Source organism: Hoplias malabaricus, chromosome 11 (assembly GCF_029633855.1).
Source record: "Hoplias malabaricus isolate fHopMal1 chromosome 11, fHopMal1.hap1, whole genome shotgun sequence".
Taxonomy (NCBI): Eukaryota; Metazoa; Chordata; class Actinopteri; order Characiformes; family Erythrinidae; genus Hoplias; species Hoplias malabaricus.
In genome coordinates, this window is record NC_089810.1 from 34472279 (window position 1) to 34492848 (window position 20570).

Genomic DNA, 20570 nt, shown 5'->3' on the forward strand with positions numbered 1-20570 from the left:
AGCTTCGTCAGAACAGCCTGAGATGCAACCGTTTCAAAGTCTAGCAAATGGGACGTAAATGCATGCAGGGTTTTGCAGCAATCCTGGGTGTTTATTTATTTATTTTTGGTCAGTTAATGTGTATACCTAGGGTGACCAGATCTGAGATGGTGAAAAAGAGGACACGTCTCCGGGGGGGTGGTGGACGACTACTGGCGTGCAGATTGACAAATTAAATGTTTACAGAGAAGGTTGTCGACCAATAACGGTAGCTCTGCAGTCAGACTGTCCAATCAGAAGATTTTAGGCCTTCACCACTCCCCCTTCTCACTCAAGTGAACCAAATGGAGTAGGGGAGGGCGGGACTAGTTTGTGAACGAAACGCTTCTCGAAATTCTATGTAAGCTCTAGAAAAACCAAATCCCGGACGTTTGTGAAATTCCGCCAGGACATTTTTTTTAAGTCTAAAAAAGAGGACATGTCCGGGTAAAAGAGGACGTCTGGTCACTCTTAATATACCACAATTCCCTATAATCCACAATGAACATTTAACGGCAGCAGTCTAAGAAGATGGAACGACAATGATGGAATACCGAAGTCTCAGCTAAATATGTTTCTTTGCCTTACACCATCCAATATGTCCCTCTCCATCAGGGTTTTGAAATACTATGTAAGAACTGTTTTTTTATGCCTGAGCTTCCTCTACAGTTTGAATGTAATTCATTTTTACAGCAAGGTCCTGAAATCAAGAGGAAGGAGGGGGTGAGTATGGAATCAGATTTGTGCCAAAAAGAATCGCACAAAAAAATTGATCTCAAACATAAAACTTATAACTTGTAAACAAAATATCCAGTTTTGTGCGCTTGATCCCTGAGTTTTGTGAGCAGTTTTGGCACAAACCTCTCGCGTTGGCGGGTTTTCTCAGGGGTGCCTTCCCATTGGCTAATGAATTTTTGAGTGACAAGTCAGTGTCCAAGGTATTTTGGACTGCGCATGCGTACTCTACGTTGCAGCTCAGCAGTGGAGAGACACAGGAGAGATTTTACATAAACACGAACACTCTCTGTGATTTACTGTTTTAAAACGCTGAAATACCTGCAAAGTCTGAATATATCAATGTAGATATTGAGGTATTTCCATCTAAAAAAACATTTTACTTTGAAAACAAACCTGTTTGTATGAGGTAAATGCACAGTGATGCCTGTGTTTACTCAGAATGAAACATAATAAATTAGCATTTATTTCTGTTTATTTGTAAAATATTTTACATGAGTGCTTGAGCTCCTGTACAGAATCCAGTGTACTAACGTATTGAACCTAGTCAACAACGGCTGTTTTAAATGCTCAAATTTTATTGATAATATTAGATGATCAGAGTTTCATATGTGCATTTTGTGTTACATGAGGTCGGAGAAAAGAGAAACATGACAATAAGGAGTGTGAGAGATATTCCTGTGCCTTTAATGAATGCAAATGTAATAGTTTTATTGAATTTCTGCAAAGTCCATTGCGTTTTTCGCATTATGTGAGAAATAGTGAATGATTTGTTAAAAAAAATCATTAATCATTATTAACAATCAGCAATAATTATTCATTCATTCATTATCTGTAACCCCTTATCCAGTTCAGGGTCGCGGTGGGTCCAGAGCCTACCTGGAATCATTGGGCGCAAGGCGGGGAATACACCCTGGAGGGGGCGATAGTCCTTCACAGGGTAACACAGACACACACACACACATTCACACCTACGGACACTTTGGAGTCACCAATCCACCTACCAACATGTGTTTTTGGACCATGGGAGGAAACCGGAGCACCCGGAGTAAACCCATGCAGACACAGAGAACACACCACACTCCTCACAGACAGTCACCCGGAGGAAACCCACGCGGGCACGGGGAGAACACACCAACTCCTCACAGACAGTCACCCGGAGCGGGAATCGAACCCACAACCTCCAAGTCCCTGGAGCCCTCCAAGTCTGTTGTGAAAAGCGCTATATAAATAAAATTTGATTGATGGAGCTGTGTGACACTACCTGCTGCGCCACCGTGGCGCCCAGCAATAATTATAATAATATTATTAATGTTAATAAACAAGAATAGGTGAAATGACAAAAAATGTATAATGTTCTAATAGTATGCAGTTATAGCAAAAAAGGGCTGGGGGTGGGGGGGCTCTGGCCTGGTCCACTTACCTTTAATAGAGATAGCAAAGACTTTGAAGTTGTAATTTAAGGTAAAAATACTACCTAGCCATCCTTTAAAAAGACAAAACGCTTCTCTAAACCTTAGCTGTGTATTCGTTACTGTAGGAACTTTTAGAGGACAGTTTCGAGACTTCTGATTGCGGGCGTTTCTCTAGAAACAAAACATTCACTATGTTTTTACCTCAGAAAATTAGGGGGCGGGAGTGAGTGATGAATCGACACGCGGTTTGGTTCACTCATATGGTTCAAAAGAGTTGATTCAGCAAATCATTTGCTGAATCGTTCTTCAGCTTTCATCGCTGAGCTACCTCCAGTGAGAAGCTTCCAGGGTTTACGCTGCCTCTTTATATTAAACCCATGGCGTCGGGGACTCCGTGAGTTTATTCTTATGTCTGTTTTACTTTATTAAACACTTACAGCAAGTAGACTGTTAAAAGGACATGATTATTTACTTGCAGCGTTAAAAGCCGAGATTCTCGTAAGAATAATCTGTTCCACCTTAAATGGAGCTGCATTATTTAAGGTGGAATGCTACATTCAAACTTTTGAACTATTTTAGCAGTAGCTTCAGGAATTTTCGGCAAATAGTACACGGGGGTTAATTTAAGTATATTGATATTTATTTATCGTATGTTAAATATCTGATTACATATATTTGTCGTTTTTATTTACACGCTAGCCTTTATCCATTATCTCCGCTGGCTGTAGCATTGGGGCTTCTTCGGTTTATTTTTCTATGTACTTATTTTTTGTTATAATATATGTATATGTATGTGGAGGGTCTGAAAGCGGCCTCTAAAAGCTGCGAGTGCCGCTGATACTAACCTCCTATAGTAAAGATCCGCAGAGACTGAACAGGCTGCCGTCTCTCAGCTTCAGCCGCAGCCTACTTCCCTGCGCACAAACCCGCCCAACCATCCAACTCTAGACCGCGGTTCCACGGCCTACAAGTTCTTTTTAAACATAGGTTTATTTAGTGCTCATTGAATTTATCACTTACTGTGCACGTTTGACATGTTTTAATAATTTTTTTGTCATTTTTCCTAAAATTATATTTAAAAACACAATTACTGTTTACTCTAGCAGGCAGAATTATCCCTCATAAATTATCTAGTCCTTTTTATAGAAACGAATATTTATTATTATTACTAGTGTAATTCTTGAGAAACCTTTTCTTTTTAGTCCTGAAATTAACCAGTTTATGTTCCATAGAGTGGGTCCCCCACATGGGATGGCCACTTTTAAAGTTGATTTGCTGTATCATACCTTGAAGAATAATCACTGGAGTGTCTACTGAATGGGTTTTAATAGAACCAAAGTTGGTTATTTTGCTCATTTGTGGTGGTGTTTTTCTTCTGCAGGTGCCTGAACAGTCGATGGGATCAGCCCAAGTCCAAAACAAATGTGCTGCAGGGTATTTTGGGTAACATGACCCATGCCCTGTCGCCCCAAGGCGAATCTGTACAGGCTGGTACAGCGGGCACTCAGCCTTCAGCAGGTGGTTCCACAGCAGCCCCTGGAGGAGTGGAGATGGCAGCTGCAATGGCAGCAAAAATTAATGCCATGTTATTGGCTAAAGGCAAACTGAAACCCCTGCAGCCCCTACCGAGCAAGGTCTTGACCATTGATTTGATACATGTATCTAAACAAACTATTTCTGTAATGTGTTAATGCTTTATTTCACATTTTTAACCAATATTTCCACATGATTCTTTAAGTAAGTACAAAGGGTTTTAGTGAAATTATATTTAATCAACTCCTTTCTTTATAGTAGTATTGAATGGAATCAGGTTCTCAATATGTGCAACACGGACACAGTATTTTATTTCCTCTCCACAGTCTCCACACAGTTAAGCAAGTCCCAATTGTTTTGTTTGGAATAACGATGATGAAAAATGGAAATATCAACTAAATAGGTTTCTGTACCTCACATTGTCTTGAATGTCCCTCTCCACCAGGAATGAATTTAAATACAATCTTCCATTTCCTTTTCTTTTCTTTGTGACTGTGTTTGTGTAGGCCCCCACCTGTACACCGCAGTCTGTGAGCAGTGAAGAGGTTTTGGTGACTGAAGTGGACATTAATGATGTTCCAGTGAACTGCAGGAACCTGCTTACTAACAGCAAAACGCAGGAAGAGGTAAAACTACATTTGTTCAATAGCATTTAAGGATGCTTTCATACATGCCTTGTTTGGTCTAGACCAAATCAGCATATGTGAAAAGAGCTTTGGACCACAAAAGAGGTTGTCTCAGTCCAGTTCAAACTGAACCAACATCCTGTTCATGTGCAACCAATTAGACGTTGTGGCAGCACAAAAGACAAGAGATGGACATCACAAGAACATTTGCAGGCTGCCTTCACTTCAACAAGTTTAGAAATCAGGTCAAATCCTTTCATTTAACAGTAAATTTGTTACCATAGCTATGCATGCCTTAAATGAAAACAGTGCATTATGAGTGAACATCATGGGATACATAGCTTTTTTTCAGTGGTTATTCTTGTTTTAAACTTGAGTTATACACATGAGGGAGAATAAAATAAAAAAAAAACTTGCTCCAGTCGTCACACATGAATCGTCTCAGTTTTTCGTTTGATGTTTTTTCTGTAGTTAATGTAAAATGATCTTATTTATACAACTGCAGTTTCCACAGCATTACTAATGCATTATCAAACTGCATAATGTACAGGATTAAAAAAAAAATCATTATCAAAAGGGCACTCAGTAGTGTAGACAGTGCAAGTCGGTGTGGTTTGGAACACAGCATTAACCAGCCTGGCAAGTGTGCCTATTAAAGGTGGAACCAAAAATGCGAATAGGGAGCAGCTAAATAAGCAATGTAGACACTCACTAAATTCCAGTGTGAAACAAATCAACTTATCAGATCAAATGTATACATGTAACAAATCATGGACCTTAATAGGTTTGTGGCTTCTGTCACTCTATCTGTAAATATGGACTGAAATACATGTGCCTCTTTCTCTTTATTACGAAACCTGACTTCTAATCTGTATGTGTTGCAGATCCGTCAGTACAGTGGTGCCGTGGTGTCCACTAAAGGCCTGTACATAAGCGACTCTGATAAATCTAATACAGCAGTGTATGTATTTGTTTAACCTTTTCTCTTGTACAGGTTTTTTTTTTATCCTTGTTTTTTGTATCTGTTATTAATTGTAAATTTCTTTAATCAGAGATCGTCCTCTATATCTGCACGTTCAGGGCCACACACAGGATGAGGTCAACAGTATGTATGTTTTCGCGTCTTGTTTGATGTCTTGTTCATCTTTCAAAAACTATTAATCTTTAGTAACAATTCATATTCTGTTTTCTCTGCAGTGAAACATGGTGGTGGTAGTAGTAGTGCTCTTTTTAATTATTGACTTTATCCACCATATACTCAGTGTATTTTTTGTGTAATTTATTGTGAATATAACTGCGAACCTGAAATGGAAAGGCAGAAAAGATGATGATTGTGAATATAAACTATCAGTATGTTGCCCAGCACTATTTTAGAAGTTAAGCATGTGAATGTGACGTCTGACTGCTATTGAGTTTGTTAGATGATCCCTGGATGGTGAGAGTAAGATGGATCATTGTTTTGTGGGTGTACTCTGTGTGCGAGTTTATTCCTGATTGGGTTTTTTCCCCCCTTTCAGAGGCAGTGATGAGGATAAAAGAGATCATTTCTGAGGACGTGTTGAGGGCGTGTGGAGGGCAGCAACCTGCAGTCATGCCCCCGGTGCCAGTTTACCCACAACCCCCTCGCCCTGCTGCAGCCCTGCAGACTCCACGGCCTCATTTGCCCCCCCAAACACAGTCTAGCACCCGGACAAACACCCCAGTTACCCCTGCACACAGACCCCCACCACCACACTCGGGGGTAGGTACCATACACTTAATCTCGCCAGCTGGGACCTATAAATCTTGCTTTTACTCTCCTGCTGTTCACACATTTACACCAGTGTTTTAAACTTGTCTTTCTCACATGTATTTTTACTCCAGCAGCTGTTCAGCCTGCAAAAGAAAAATAAGTTAAGAATAATAAGGTTCCAGGTGACAGTTTTATTTGTAGGGGCTCGTATTAGGAGTAAAATAAATATTTTTGGACCTTCTTGCTGTTGGGCCATATTTGATTTCTGAAATCACATTAAAAAGACCTTGAAATCTGATCTGAAATATAAACCTAACGTACAGTTTATTTCATTACTTTAAAGGGGATGGATTATATTATTTTTTTCCACAAACTAACATTTCCAAATAACAAAACATCTGTTACATGCGTTGGTGAAAATATCACAAAGATAGAACAGCACAGCACTGTTCTCCCTTTGGCAGTGGCATTTAGTGGACATAGTAATCTTTTTAGCTTCTCACACACTGTTAGTGCTTGGTTGGGTTGGGGTTGGGTGTTTTTTGTTTCCTGTCTCCTGTAATCTCAGATCTCAGATTAAACTTGTGATTTAATTCAGGTTTTTAACTAAAGGGCCTAAGGATTATTAGCTTTGTCTTGGTGCAATGTTCACTGTGAGAGTGTGTGGTGTGTTGAGCTGGTGCGTGTGTGTTTAGTGTAAGTATTTTGAATGGCTGTTCTTCCACAGCTGGTGTATGTGAGTGTTGAGTGTAGGTTAGTGTAGATTGGAACTGGGGTGTATGTGTTTTAGTGCTAGTCTAGAGTGTAACTGCTATGCCTCTGGTGCTGGTTGCAGAGTTTTGTGCACACTAAGATCTTTGTAGGCTTGGAGCAGTGTGTGGAGGGCTTCAACGTGAATGAGAAGGTGGAGGGTCCGAATGGGTCGTACCTGCAGCATATCCAGAGCGAGACGGGTGCCAGGGTCTTCCTCCGGGGGAAAGGCTCTGGGTATATCGAACAGGCCTCGCGCAGGGAATCATTTGAACCACTCTATCTCTATATCAGGTAATAATAATACCATTACTATTATTTATCAGTATTGAGTGAATATAAGCCATTGAGACCTCAGTATTTCTGTTGGACTTTTTTTTTTGTTATTAATATGTAATGAGATGTAGAGATTTTAATGATTCTATACATCAGGTATTTTATCATTACTTGTAATAAATCATTATAACAGTTCATCTGTATTAAGAGGAGACTTCACCTGTTTACTTTTATAGAAGAAATTTATTTGCATAACACAAATGTAAAAATGGTTTTAAATGAGGAGTGGACAGAAACAGTAACAGAATCACTTTTTAAAGGTCCGGATGAAGGTTTCTTCATGCTCTCAGATTTAATGATACCTTTCCTTTATTTACAGCCACCCGAACTCTACTGGACTGGAGTCAGCCAAGAAACTGTGCGAGAGTCTTTTGGAGACTGTGAGTAATAAACTCGTCAAGTCCCACACTGATCATTGAATCTTAAATCTGAATTGATCTTAAAATCTCTCTGAAACATTATGTTTAGAAGTAATTTCCAAAGAAGAAAAAAATATTGCAGTGCCTTAAATGTGGCTTGGATGTAACTCTAAACCTTTGCCCTCATTCGGTGTGCCTAGTCCCTGCCTCTATCTTAACGTACCCCTCTGCTTCTTGCCTACGCTAAAGCCCCACCACACCAGTTAATGGGATTGGTTCTTTACATTTGTCATGCAAACTGTCTTTGGTTTCAGGGTAGAAATGTTCAGTCATGGTGTTGTCTGCTTATACACCCATTTGTTTTCAAGCACCTAAAAATATTCACACTGACAAGTCAACAAGGTGCGTTTATAGAAAAGACAAAAAGAATAGAAAAAAACAAGTTCAAATCAATGGAGGGGTATTTCCGGGAGTTGCTTTAGTACTTTTTAATCCTAAATGTTCAAGCACATTTTAAGTCAGTCCCAGTGTTCTGTCTAAGCCTGTATATTGTATGTGTTTCAGGTGAGAGCGGAGCATTCCCGTATGTTGTCTGCATACACAGCCACTGGTTCCACACAAGGTAAACAACATTCCTCATGGAGATTAAAGCTGGTGTATGTCTTGTGAAACACCAGATGTCACTGTTCTCCTAAGCCTTCACAAGCTTTGTCTGTCACGTCAGAAGTTTGTTCCTTTAGTTTTTTTAGCACTGTAGCAAAAAGACTGAGATTTAGGTTTTGTTACTACTTGATAACATTCCTTTTAATGGCTTTACCTTGTTTTAATGTAGGTAAAGTCTGTTTGTTTCATCTCTATCTGGAGGTTAATGAAGGCAGAGTCAATGAAGATGTGTCTCTTGCTGATACTCACCTCCTAAAGTAGATTCAGCAGCAGAGAGGGGAAAAAAAGGAGACTAGAAATCCTGCTTTTACTCTCCTCCTGCTTGCACACATTTACACTTATGCTAATGTTTTACACTTTTCCTGCTCACGCAGTGGGACAGTCCAGCATTTGTTCCTACGATTTTGAAAGTAATTTGCTGCTTTGTACTTATATAATTTTAAACATATCTTTCCCCTGCTCTGTGTATAAACAGGTTGAGCAGGCCTATAATGCAATATATATTATTCCTCTTAATTGGTGCAGCACTTTTCAGAAACAAGAACAGTGTCCTGGTGGAGCAGGTTTTAAACTTCAAAGAATATGAGTTAGCGAGTTCAAAGCCAGGTCTATTAGGTGCTAAGAATGTAGAGTTAACCCTCTATGGTGGTTAAAAAAAGAAACCTGACATCTCTTTTTAAAGTGAGCTTGAGGTTGATAACTCTGTCTGTTTGTTTTTAGCATATCCAACTGGTTATTCCTCCAACAGCAGTTACAGCGCTCAGTCTTGGTATGGTTACCCCACTAATGGCTACAGTAGTGCTTACCCATCGTACCCTGTGGCAGCCGGGTACTGGAATGGAGCCAGCGGACCTTCCACACACACCCCTATCACCACGAACACACCCTCTCAAACACAGACTCACATCTCACCAGGCATGGTGCAGTACCCAGTCTGTCCTCGACAACCTCCAGCGTTTGTGCTAGAGGTAATACAGGTGCTTGAGACAGCCACACACACACACGTGCCAGTTTTGGTTTACTGATAACAGAAGCATAAAATGCTTTTCTGTTGATGTTTTTGTATGTTAGGGCGAGGGCAGTGCAACAAACTCTTCATCCAGTCCTGCAGAGTCCAGGAGCCCGAAGAGACACTTTATAGAGGACAGTGAAGAGGCGGAAGAGGTACAGCAATCTGTGTGCGAGTGCATATTTATCAGGAATTAAGACTACCTTTTGAATTTTCTCAGGACAGTTATCACCATCCTGTTTTACAGTCACATTCTGCAGGCTCATAAAGATTCCTTAACTGTGTGTGTCTGTGTGCGTGTGTATAGCAGATTAAACTTGCTGATCCGGTGAAGGAGACAGAGGGCAGTCCTAAAGATGATAGTGGAACAGACATGTGAGTATTCTATCTAAATTAAGCAGTCAGCCTCCGTGATAATTAACAAAAAAAATATTATTCATAATAATTTTGATATGTATGTGTAGGGTGTTGATGCCCCCACCTCCAGCCCCAGTGCCCTCGGCTGTGCGGAAAAGGCCAAGAGAAACAGAACAGTCCTCAATCAAATGCACAAGTAGTGAGAAATACAGTCATGATTTAGGTAAAGAGTTTAATATTTTAAAACTGTTCTATATCAGAGAACCAAACAAATCAATGTGAAATTTGAAAGGGTTATGATCTGGATTTGAGTAATCAGAGAAAAGAAAAGATTAAGCAGAAGTGAAGTGTTCAAATAAAATATTTGACTATTCCTGATATGTTCACAACAAAATGAAATTTATGATTTATTTTCTGTCTTTCAGGTGATGATGATAATAATAATGATGATGATGATGATGATAATGTAGATGTAAAGAAGGTAAAGGTTGACACCTCAGGACTTGTACCTTACGGAGGAGACTCGTCAGATGAAGAAGAGGAGAGAACTCGCAACGTGAGGAAGAACAACACTTAGATTAAACACACAAAGTGGCTTTGATATCAAGCTGAATATCCTGAAATCTTTTCAAACTTTTCTGATTTTCGGAAAACAATGAAACTGTTCCTATGGAATACTCAGATATTAAAATAATAAAATGACACTGCTGTGCTGTTTTTAATTGTAATTATAAAAGGATAAGATGGAAAAAAATGCCAATCCATTAGAGCTTCACATAGGGTCCTGCCTGCTCTCTTCCTGCTAAATACAACATCACCAGCTCAGGGGTTCTCAAGTTGGCATCTCCCTTCATCGTTGTTACCCTGAATTAAGCCCATGACAAATCCACTAACATCAGATAACATCTACCAGCCTTATAAGCGCTTGTCACCCATGTCCTTTCACCTCATTTCTTTACTTTGAGAATAACACCACTTCTGGCCTCATAGTAGTTAATACTATACACTGTGGGACCTGTAGTTTCTTACCCATGTCTGCTAGCAATTTCCAATCTTGAACTTCACCCCATCTAATGATATTTATAGCCTGCACTTACTCTCCAATACCTACCCCTCATGCACAGTCCTAACCGCTTTATTACTACCAACACTAGCCAACCTCTAGGCCAGTGGTTCGTAATCCTGGTCCTGGTGAGCCAGTGCCCACCATGGTGACAGTTTTCTCTTCACTCCTTTGTTTTGCTCATTAATTTCATCAGGTGTTTTATGAGCTTAAGAATCTCAAACGTTTTCAAGGCAGGGGCCCACCAGGACCAAGATTGAGAAGAACTGATATAGGCTTTTACTATCAAATAACACTGAGCACAAATATTGAATGTACAAAATCCTTTCCAAAAATGGAACATTTGGTAAGGTGTAAAAAAAAAAAAAAAAAAAGTTAATTTCCTTGAACCTTTTACCTGATGATAAAGGTACAGAGAAAAAAATCTGTTTTTGTTGAATAGCTACTTTGTAGTGTGTGTGTGTATATATATATATATATATAAATTAACAAATTTAAAATTTGATTCCTCCAACACACTCCAAAATGTTAGGGAGAGACAAAATAAGAGTTTATAGAATATTCCAATACACAGTTTTGAAATGTGTCACCATAAACTGGAGAATATCAACAATCAATGTTTTTGTGCCTCTCAACTGTTGTGCTAAACTTCATGAGTGAGTTTCTCAATACAAATATTTCAACAAACATTTCTCAATGAAAGACTGCAAAGAATTGACGTCTCAACCATCTACAGTAAATAATATTGTGAAAGCTGGAAAAATCACATTCCATGTAGGGCAAGGCCAGACACCACTGTTAACTGAGTGCCACATTCAACCCTTTCAGGAGAACTGTTATGATACTTCAATTAAATATAGCCACATAGGGTTGGAGGGAGAGGGGAGATGGGGGTGTAGTGTGCATGTGCAGTGTTAAAAGTTGAACACCCTGTCAGTCAAGAGAAGTGAGTCAACAGAGAAGCAGGTCCAGGTGATGTGTCTGAAGGTGTGTGATGTTTTGGTGGGGGTGGGTTTACAATGTATAGCCCCCCCTGTGGTTCAAGAGAAGTAGAACTGAAAGAAGTTTATGTGAGTATGTTATGAGTGTGTGGGAGTATGTGTGAGCCCTGTATGCAATGTCAGTTTTCCGGGTCGGTCTAGGGAGAAGCAGGGTTGAACGAAGTGTTTGAAAGTGTGCGTGAAGGTGTGAAGATGCTGATTAAGGTGGACATTGTAAAAAGACAGAGTCCCGAGGTCGTAGTCAAGGAGAATTCCAATTCTCCTCGGCTGAACTGTGATGCGGACGTCTGCGCTCCAACCATTGTGCAGGAATTCGTACTTGTGTCTGTGGAGAACCATTTTCATTAATTAATTAATTAATAATTAATTATTATCATGATTAAGAACCCACATCACACATTTATCCCTCACGTTATATTTATAATGCCTGCAAGTATTTTTAAACACATACTATGATCATCATTTCTACAAATTTTTTGTGATTGTGTTTAAGACATGAATATTAATATAAATATTAATTATGTTCTGATTGGCTGCCACATTCTTAAAGCAGTCCTTACCGAAAAAAATCATAACATCAAATTACATGGACAGATAAACCCATCTAGACTGACATGACATAATCAATCAATTCAAAACAGGCTATTTTGCATGTTATTTTTAATAAAGTACTGTACAAGCTAGAGAATATGTAAATTAATCATGTCCTGATTGGTTGGCCTGTATTGTGCCTTATTCTAAAAGAGGTCTGGGCTGAAATGTAAAGGTTTTGAAACATTGCAGTGTTTTGTAATATCCCAAAATCCAAGAAAACCGTTTTTTAAAAATTAAATTGTGACATCACAATCACAGTTTATTTAAAACAGACCGTTTGTGCAGTTTATGATTCATAAATAGAAGGACGATTGCAGAATACATTTTAAAACTTTAATAGTGTTCATCAACTAAAGTAAGGGAAGTTATATTGTGTAAGCCTTTTAAATTTCTCTCTTATGCCATAATCTTCTGTACTGTATCCTCTGTGTGTGTCTCCTAGGTCTGATCTCTGTAATCAAACACCCACGCTTACTAATCCTTTAGCACTGTTCTAAAGGGTTTCCATGGCAACAGCTCAACATCAGTAATATGGCTTTAGTAAAGTGTGTGTGAGAGAACGTGTTCTATAACACACTGTTCTTTCTACAGACAGCAGCTTTTAGCACAGCATTACGAAGAAGCACGGCTAAATCATCACACACTTGTCAAACTGCAGCTGGTCAATAGATTTGTGACGTTTATGTGTGTCTCTCACCTGGAGGGTGTAAGAATGTGTCTCATGCACCAGGAGGTGGCATTAGCTCCCAGAAAAGAGCTGCGCTGTGTATCCTCATAGGCCACGCCCACCCGATACTCCGCCCACTCGTCCACCTCCACCTCCCAGTAATGTTGCCCTCGAACAGGAATTAGATCTCCCAGCACTGCCACACAACTGCACACACACACACACACCTCAGTTCACCCCAGACGATGCATACCAACATCCCAAAGGTGAGAATTCCATAATTGACTGTGCGTGATTGTGATACCTAGAGAAGGTGTTCTCACTGAACACCATCTCGCTGATAGGAAGATCTTCATCCAAATAAAACATGGTCAACCCATCAGCAGAAAATGAGAGACAGGGATGAGCTGTGTCCTTTAGCAGGTGGAAAAATGTTCCTGCAAACACACACACACCTAGTAAATGCAAAGATCAATCACTATTTTTTTCACTTTGTTTTTACTTTTCCTTCATAAGAGTTGAGAGATAAAAGATATTGGAATAGTGTTCCTAATAATGAATTATTACCATTGGTGGAGATGGTGATGGGCACGCTCCTCTCACTAGCGCCACCTGTGTTCACCGCTCTGAGATGGATAACATATCGCTTCCAAGGCTGCAAGTGAACCACACATTCACAGGTGGGAATCGCTACTACAGACCTACAACAAACACACACACACATACACACTAATGTGTGACAGTGATTGTATTTAAATGGTTTTAATATTAAGATAACACGACAGCAGACTCTTTCGCAAAAATTGATCCCTGTCATAAAAAATCCAGCTTAGACTCAGATCTCCTGATATTGAGATGATGCAAAATACAGAATGATACATCTATGATCTCTGTCAAATGCCGGTGATTTGAATATTGCTGTTTTATGTGTGTACAATGATGGGGGTGCTGGGTGTAATTTCAATGATTCATGTTAGTGTGTGTCTGTGTAGCTAGGCAGGTGGCTAGTGTGTGTCTCACTCGTTGACGTTGCTGTAGTTTTCCAAGTCACTGAGTTCAAGTGTGTACGACTCGACTGGGTCTGTGTTCCCTGAGTCCCAGCGGATTAGTGCAGCATCCCGGCAGCTAACACATTCCTGCTGCTTAATCACCGGTGGAGAGGGGACTAAAACAAACACACACACACACATGTTTAATTGCTGCCTCATAATCTGTTAATAATTGGACTAATGCCTCAATAAGAATATAAAATATTTGTGTGCACTGAGACCAGCCCAAAGATACATTTAATCTGATCCATCTAAGAGATGGGTAACTTTTCAAACAATCTGTTTAATAGAAAAGAACAACAACCATGTAAATGTAGGTATCTGATTACCTTCTCAGTGTGTGTGTGTGTGTGTGTGTGTGTGTACCTGTCATATACACAGCTCTCTCGCTGGCTGGGCTGATGCCTGTGGTGTTTGTTGCTGTGACCCAGAATTCGTACTGAGAGTTTGGCAGGAGATCCTTCACCAAACAGTGAGTCTCCTTTACCTTCCGCACACACACTGAGGGGACAACACACACATACACTTAACTTCAGATATTCAAGCAATATAAGGAGCTGGGTTAGAGAATTTCTACAGTTGTGGAGAACTCATTTATTCATGAGTGAGTATCTCTCATGCAACAGTTCTAATGTATTTACAAAGCCCCGGGGTCAGTAAATAGCTAAAAAAAAAAAAGGGTTTCGGTCATGACATGCTAGGCCTCTCTCTCTCTCTCTCTCTCTCTCTCTCTCTCTCTCTCTCTGCTTACAGCAGAGAAATGGCATCTGGAGTTATTTAGGCAAAGGACAGACCTCCAAACATTTAAAAGCAACTGAAGATGAACTGAGATGAGGATGTTGCTCTAGGTGGGAGCAAGAATAGAGCAACATCCTCATCTCAGTTCATCTTCAGTGAACTCAACTCAACTCATCCACAGACGAGTTAAATTTCAGCCATGTACAAACAACAGTAATTTTTTCCTCAAACATATTGTTCTGCTTTAAAAATCATGGAGCTTCTGAATGACAGAACAACAGTTCCCCAGAAATGTCAAAATTCCTTTTAAGATTCTTAATTCATTTCATAACAGTTGACCAAGCAGTCAGGCCTTAGTAGCACATTTGAGTCAGTAACTGTTGTTACGCTCAGGATTGCGTGGGCAATTGTGGTTACTCACTGGTTCGTTTTTAATGTCGTTACCCTCAAGTATGATTAGGTAACTGTGGTTACCCACTGGTTTGTGTTGGTTATTATTATCCTGTTGCAGTGTGTGCAGTGTCTGTAACTATGGTTACCATCCTGCTCGGTTTCCGTGGTGATGTCTTCCGAGATCTGGCGGCAATAGAGCTGGTAGAAGTCCACAGTGTCGTCAGAGAATAAACTCCAACAGACTCGCAGGGACGTGGCTGAGGCAGAGTTCACCACCTGGGGGTTCATCACAGGTGCAGACGGAGCTGCAACACACAAAATGGACACAAGAGGGTGGGTACAAAAAACGGAAAAAAATTCACTGCTAAGGCACTTGCAAATATATATCATCACTGTTAACTTTATATACAATATCATTTCTTTATACTGCAAGCACCTTTAAGCAGTCACAGTCCACTTATATTTATGTAAACATGCATGTTCATCTTATAGATATGCCACAGAATATTTGCACATTTTATATTCAATATATATTTATATAGTCATTTAATTAAATATTAGCTAATAACTGAGCTGTGAGGACAGGTCTAATCTCAGAATGTTCAACAGTAGCATCATTATGGCAACATAAACAACACAACATCACTAGTGGAGCTCTTGCAGAAGCGAAAATGAAACCCCTGAGGGTATTCTGGGTTTGGACGCCCCTGCAGCTGCAAACTGAGAGGCAGCAGGTCAGAAAACTGTAGTCTATGATATGTAGAACACACACACACACTGTGCCCCCATGACATTATAATGTGGATTCTTAGCGACACAATTGTGACAAATGCTGACTGGCTGAAAAAAAAACAGCGCTGGACAGTGTAAGAGCCCACGTGTTGCTTCTAGAGGCTTGAATACCAATTCCAAAGGGGCTTTACAGACTGAATGAGCTGGAAGTCTGTGTTGCTTTTTTGGCAGACATGACACCACATTAGCCAAACTTTTCCCCACCCACAAAAATCTAACAGGAGTCAGCTGCAGAAAAATTATTTTAACTATCTACATAAAACTATGCAATTCTCTCGGTTCCACTTCAGAGCACATTCATCGTTAAACAAACAGATCATGGTTAGAAGTATGAAAAAGAGTGGTCAGTGACTTAAAATCCACTGAACAATGAACCTCCAGAACTCTCACCTGGAACCACGTTAACGGATTCCATCATCTGTTTAACACTGGACAGGTCGGCTGTGGGTGTGACAAATTCCATAGACACGCCCACCTTCAGCTCCACCTCCTCTTTTGCAAATTCCTCAATCCTGATACAACAGAGCATTTTTAACCACAATAAACACAGGAAAATTGTTGCTTAAAGCCCCTGGAAAACTAAACTTTTCTTTCTAATTCAGCTGATCTGGCTACTCAGGGCCCAGAGTGTAAATGTACAAATTATTTTATATATTTCATAACTCCCCATAATAAAATAAATATCTGCTGTATTTCACCAGTATTGCTCCTCTTGATGTAGAATGAGCGGCCTTAAAATGGGTCAGCTAAACACAAGCCTGGCTCCACCATTTCTTCAAATCTGAGCAATCTCGTAAGCTAAAGCTAAGTGGTCCCAGGGGCTTTAAACAAGGATTCTGGGCCGAAATTTGCATCAAACTGAGAGAAGGGAAAGACAAAACACACACACACAGACATATACCCCTGCACACAGAGACACACATATGTGGGGAAAGACATCTAACAAATATTAACCAGATTTACATTTCTAGAGAATGCCAAAATATCTACTGTGTGTGTGCTGCAGTAAAGATTTCCACTCTACTGGAGTATATGGGCTGGTAAAGAGATAAAAAAAAAAACAGTAAACGGCTAAAAAACTTAGCTTCTGTCTCAAGGCTGTGTGCATTGCCATGGTGACATAAACAAACCTCTCTTGATAGAGGGTTGCCCCATCATGCCAACCCCATTCTCAGAGCAATTTCATTTTGGTCGACTTAGGTGTTTTATCATATTTCTGCTTTGTGTTTGCAATTTAAACATATAACACCTAAATGTAGTAAAATGTAAAAGGCTTTAACTTTTATATGCTAACATGCACTTGCTAAAACACACCATCATTATTAGCATGGCAGCCATTCTATTAAACTCCCAGCATGCACTCTTACCTCTTAATGACTGGCATGACGGCCTGTCAATCAGAAAAGTAACACTGTCATATACTGTATACGGATTTAACATAAGATTAAAGTGATAGTGATGGATAAAAAGCTAAGTCTAAAGGTTAGCAATATTTCCAACAAATTTTTATTTAAGCACCATAAGCAATTACTATGTTCATTCACTGCCTGTAACCAATCCGCGTATCCATTTCAGGGTCCCGGTGTGTTTAGAGCCTATCTGGAATTACTGGGTGCAAGGTAGGAACACATCCTAGAGGTGGCGCCAGTCCATTGCAGGGTGACACAGACTCACACACACATTCTCTCACACCCTCACACCTATTGACATTTTTGCGTCACCAATCCACCTACCAACATGTGTTTTTGGACCATGGGAGGAAACCCATGCGGACACAGGGAGAACACACCAAACTCCTCACCGACAGTCACCTGGAAGGGGGCTCGAACCCACAACCCCAGGACCCTGGAGCTGTGAGACAGTGACACTACCTGCTGCACCACTGTGCTGCCCTTTGGTGTAAAATTAAAGATGCAAAATTCATACACTAAACATACACTACTAAACAGTTTCTGTGAAAATACTGCTATATTCTTGTACAGTGATCATAATTGTAAAGTGATCAAACCTGAAGGAAAGCATGTTTGTTCTGGCAGCGATTCAGCGCTTGAGCATTCTCAATTAGCTCTTTGCTAATGTCCAGCATGTGTCCGCAAGATATTAGCTTAGTGTACAGTGCTTCAAGTTTCTGCTTCTTCTGCTCCATCAGGGTAGCACTGTTTTCAGTGTTTCTCTGAGACAGGGTCTGCAGAACCTCACTGTAATGCTGCTCCAGGTTCTGCTCCTGACGAGCAAAGTTCTCCTGCAGAAAGCACACACACATACAATGCAATTCTCACACCAGTGTCGGATGTTTTTCTCAGATCTCAGAGCTTTATTTACTTGTTTAAATAAGAATTACCTCAACAGTTATGAAGATTTCCTCCAAATTTCCAGCAAAGTTTTCCATCTGAGAAATTTTTTCCCTTAGTCGACTGCTGTTCTCACTCAGCTCATTCTATACAAACAAAAAGCATTGTTATTTTAAATTAATTAATATTCATTAATCATTAACAACAGCTAATTAATTAATAATTAATAATAATTATGTATTGTTATTATATTTATTGTTATTGTTATTATTACTACTACTAATAAGAAGAAATTAAAGTATATCTTAGACAGTTGCTAAAGTGATGCTGGGTATTGGCTAGGAAGTGCATGGTTGCTAGGTTGATTTATTGGTTCTAAGGAGGTGCAGTGCTGACCCTAAGTTTCTGTGCTGTGTTCTGCAGTGAGCCAGTTTTATCCTGTGTGGGTTCTCCAGAGTGTTTGGAAGGGTCAGATGACACAGGCTTCTTACTGACCAAAACAAATGACCCTTCAACACATCCACCTCCATCACCCTCCTCTTCCTCACTCACTACCATCTCCTCTGCTATCACCTGCAGACGACCCCTCATCTCATACGCATCCATACTACACACACACACACACACAAATATACATCATACACACACATACATCATACACAGACAATAAACGGTTAGTCCACATTAATTCAGTATAATTTAGCTTCTGAGTTCAGGTAAAAGGTAGAAAGTGAATAAAACTTGCTGCACACACAAATGCACAAAGCATAAATCTGAACCCTTACTGTTGAATTAACAGTTACTAAATCATAGATAAATCATAGTGGAGAGTAGATATTGAAACATTAATAGTGGAGATAACCATTTATAAATTATGATGAGGTTTGTGCTGATTTGTGCATAAATATTCATAAAAAGTAGAAACAGACCAGGACTGGCATTACAGAAAAAACACTGAAAAATTCTGTAAAATGAATAATTAGCAGAAGTTAGTGAAGCTTCCTAACTATTCAGCATAATAAACTACTTTAAACTTGGACATTAATGGGTTAAGATTTCCTTTTTTCAAGTAAATAAAATGATCCTCACCCTCAGGGTTTGGGAAAGTTTTGCAGTTCACTCTTACAGAAGCAGCAGCCGGACAGATCCACCCTTCAGCCAAATATAGAAAGAAGGACAGAGATGGTTGCCAGGTCCACGAAAGAAAAAAATGACGTGTATATATATATATATATATATATATATATATCCTATTTTTTAACTAGAATTACACACTCTGCATCTGTTGTTTATGCTTTTTTTCAGGCACTACAGAAAGATGATTTAATTTTGTCTGAAATCAAACAATATTGTAAAAATACCCACTTTTAAACGAAGCCCTAAAAACTGCAGTCTGCAATTTTTTTCATCCATGTGCATTTAGAACAATCCCGATTTGGCATGAAAACCATGGACCTGGCAACTCTGAAGGCTGTAGTGTACACTTACAGATATGCAGTGCATGCCTCTACTGTCTATTTTTGGAAGTGGCCTCTTTAAAGGACATAAGGACTTCAGTTTGTGTTTATACAAATCATAACCCTTCATTGGTCCTACAGAGTGTACAGAGGCCCAAGGCAGGACAGAGTGCCAGTCCATCACAGGGCACCACACGCTCACACCTGTGGACAATTGAACAGACAATCCACCACCAACAGTGTTTTTTTTTTCTACTGTGGGTGGAAACTGGAGCTGCTTGAGGAAACCCACACAGGCACGTAGAAAACACACTAAACATTTTTTCACACACTGTAAAGGTACTTTGGCTATGTTCCCATTAAAGCAGCTCTAGAATTTGGTATTTTACTCCAAGGCTCCCCCTACAGTTGCAGCGCTGTACAAAGGTTTCCCTACCATCCTTCAAACGTTACATAGCACAGTTTCTGCAGTGCTGTGACTGGAGTAGAAATGACAGAGGCTCTGTTCCCACAGTGAAGCATCACAATGATTTTGAAGCTGTAATTGTAAGACAAAATACCACCTTAATACGTAATGGTAGTCATGTGCGCACTTTTTTTACTTATATTTTCAATGTCAAATAATAAAAATATATTAAGTAAGACTAGGCTCCTCCAGTAAAGAGATTATGGAAGCCATTTCCGCCGCATGAAAAAAGGCCATACGCTATGAGATAGTAAGTCATATGATAGCCAGTCATAATAATAAGAAGAAGCCAATCATTGTCATTGGCCAATCAGAACAGCGGGGAAAACCTGCGTCACGACCGCCCAAGCGAAATAGGAGATGTCGGGCTGCTGCATGCGCAGTCCAAATCGGCCAGCTGCCAAAAGCTGGTAGCGACAGTCCTGTTGAGTTTTTAATTTCAGTAATGACACACACACACACACACACACACACAAATAAAAAAATCCCTTCTTGACTCACAACACACAGGCTTTTATTTCTCTTT

General features: G+C 39.8%; 2 protein-coding genes across 7 annotated transcripts; one reads left to right on the top strand and one right to left on the bottom strand.

Annotated features, from left to right (window-relative positions):
* The first annotated feature begins 2444 nt into the window (after positions 1-2444).
* LOC136709891 (KH homology domain-containing protein 4-like) lies at positions 2445-10249 on the top strand. 6 transcript variants are annotated; one of them, XM_066685454.1, is made up of 14 exons: positions 2445-2562; positions 3550-3802; positions 4208-4327; positions 5212-5288; positions 5380-5432; positions 5845-6068; positions 6895-7103; positions 7465-7525; positions 8069-8126; positions 8888-9144; positions 9239-9331; positions 9484-9551; positions 9641-9756; positions 9959-10247. In XM_066685454.1, exons 1-14 carry the CDS (start codon positions 2546-2548, stop codon positions 10108-10110), a joined length of 1758 nt encoding a protein of 585 aa, XP_066541551.1. In that variant the 5' UTR covers positions 2445-2545; the 3' UTR covers positions 10111-10247. The 6 variants fall into 6 exon arrangements, with proteins under 6 accessions (XP_066541551.1, XP_066541554.1, XP_066541552.1 ...); XM_066685457.1 differs by having other exon boundaries at positions 8888-9135; positions 9959-10246; XM_066685455.1 differs by lacking the exon at positions 2445-2562 and adding an exon at positions 2589-2711 and having other exon boundaries at positions 9487-9551; positions 9959-10249.
* Positions 10250-11132: 883 nt separating this feature from the next.
* Positions 11133-20121, bottom strand: LOC136710097 (fibronectin type III and SPRY domain-containing protein 2). Its single transcript, XM_066685736.1, has 14 exons — positions 20015-20121; positions 19211-19273; positions 18518-18728; positions 18172-18267; positions 17839-18072; positions 17198-17220; positions 16221-16342; positions 15185-15343; positions 14274-14408; positions 13879-14023; positions 13426-13559; positions 13163-13295; positions 12889-13065; positions 11133-11922 (listed from the first exon to the last, which is right to left on the bottom strand). Exons 3-14 carry the CDS (start codon positions 18725-18727, stop codon positions 11676-11678), a joined length of 1815 nt encoding a protein of 604 aa, XP_066541833.1. The 5' UTR covers position 18728; positions 19211-19273; positions 20015-20121; the 3' UTR covers positions 11133-11675.
* Positions 20122-20570: the final 449 nt, after the last annotated feature.

Bases quoted from the DNA above. Each gene is read 5' to 3' on its own strand.
- LOC136710097 (XM_066685736.1), bottom strand. From the start codon at position 18,727: ATGGATGCGTATGAGATGAGGGGTCGTCTGCAGGTGATAGCAGAGGAG. The intron at 14,024-14,273 runs GTACACACACAC...TGTTTGTTTTAG, and splicing joins GAGAGCTGTGTATATGACAG to TCCCCTCTCCACCGGTGATT. The intron at 13,560-13,878 runs GTGAGACACACA...TGTTTGTTGTAG, and splicing joins AACTACAGCAACGTCAACGA to GTCTGTAGTAGCGATTCCCA.
- LOC136709891 (XM_066685453.1), top strand. From the start codon at position 2,692: ATGGAGCTGCATTATTTAAG. The intron at 5,433-5,844 runs GTATGTATGTTT...CCCCCCTTTCAG, and splicing joins CACACAGGATGAGGTCAACA to AGGCAGTGATGAGGATAAAA. The intron at 8,127-8,887 runs GTAAACAACATT...GTTTGTTTTTAG, and splicing joins AGCCACTGGTTCCACACAAG to CATATCCAACTGGTTATTCC.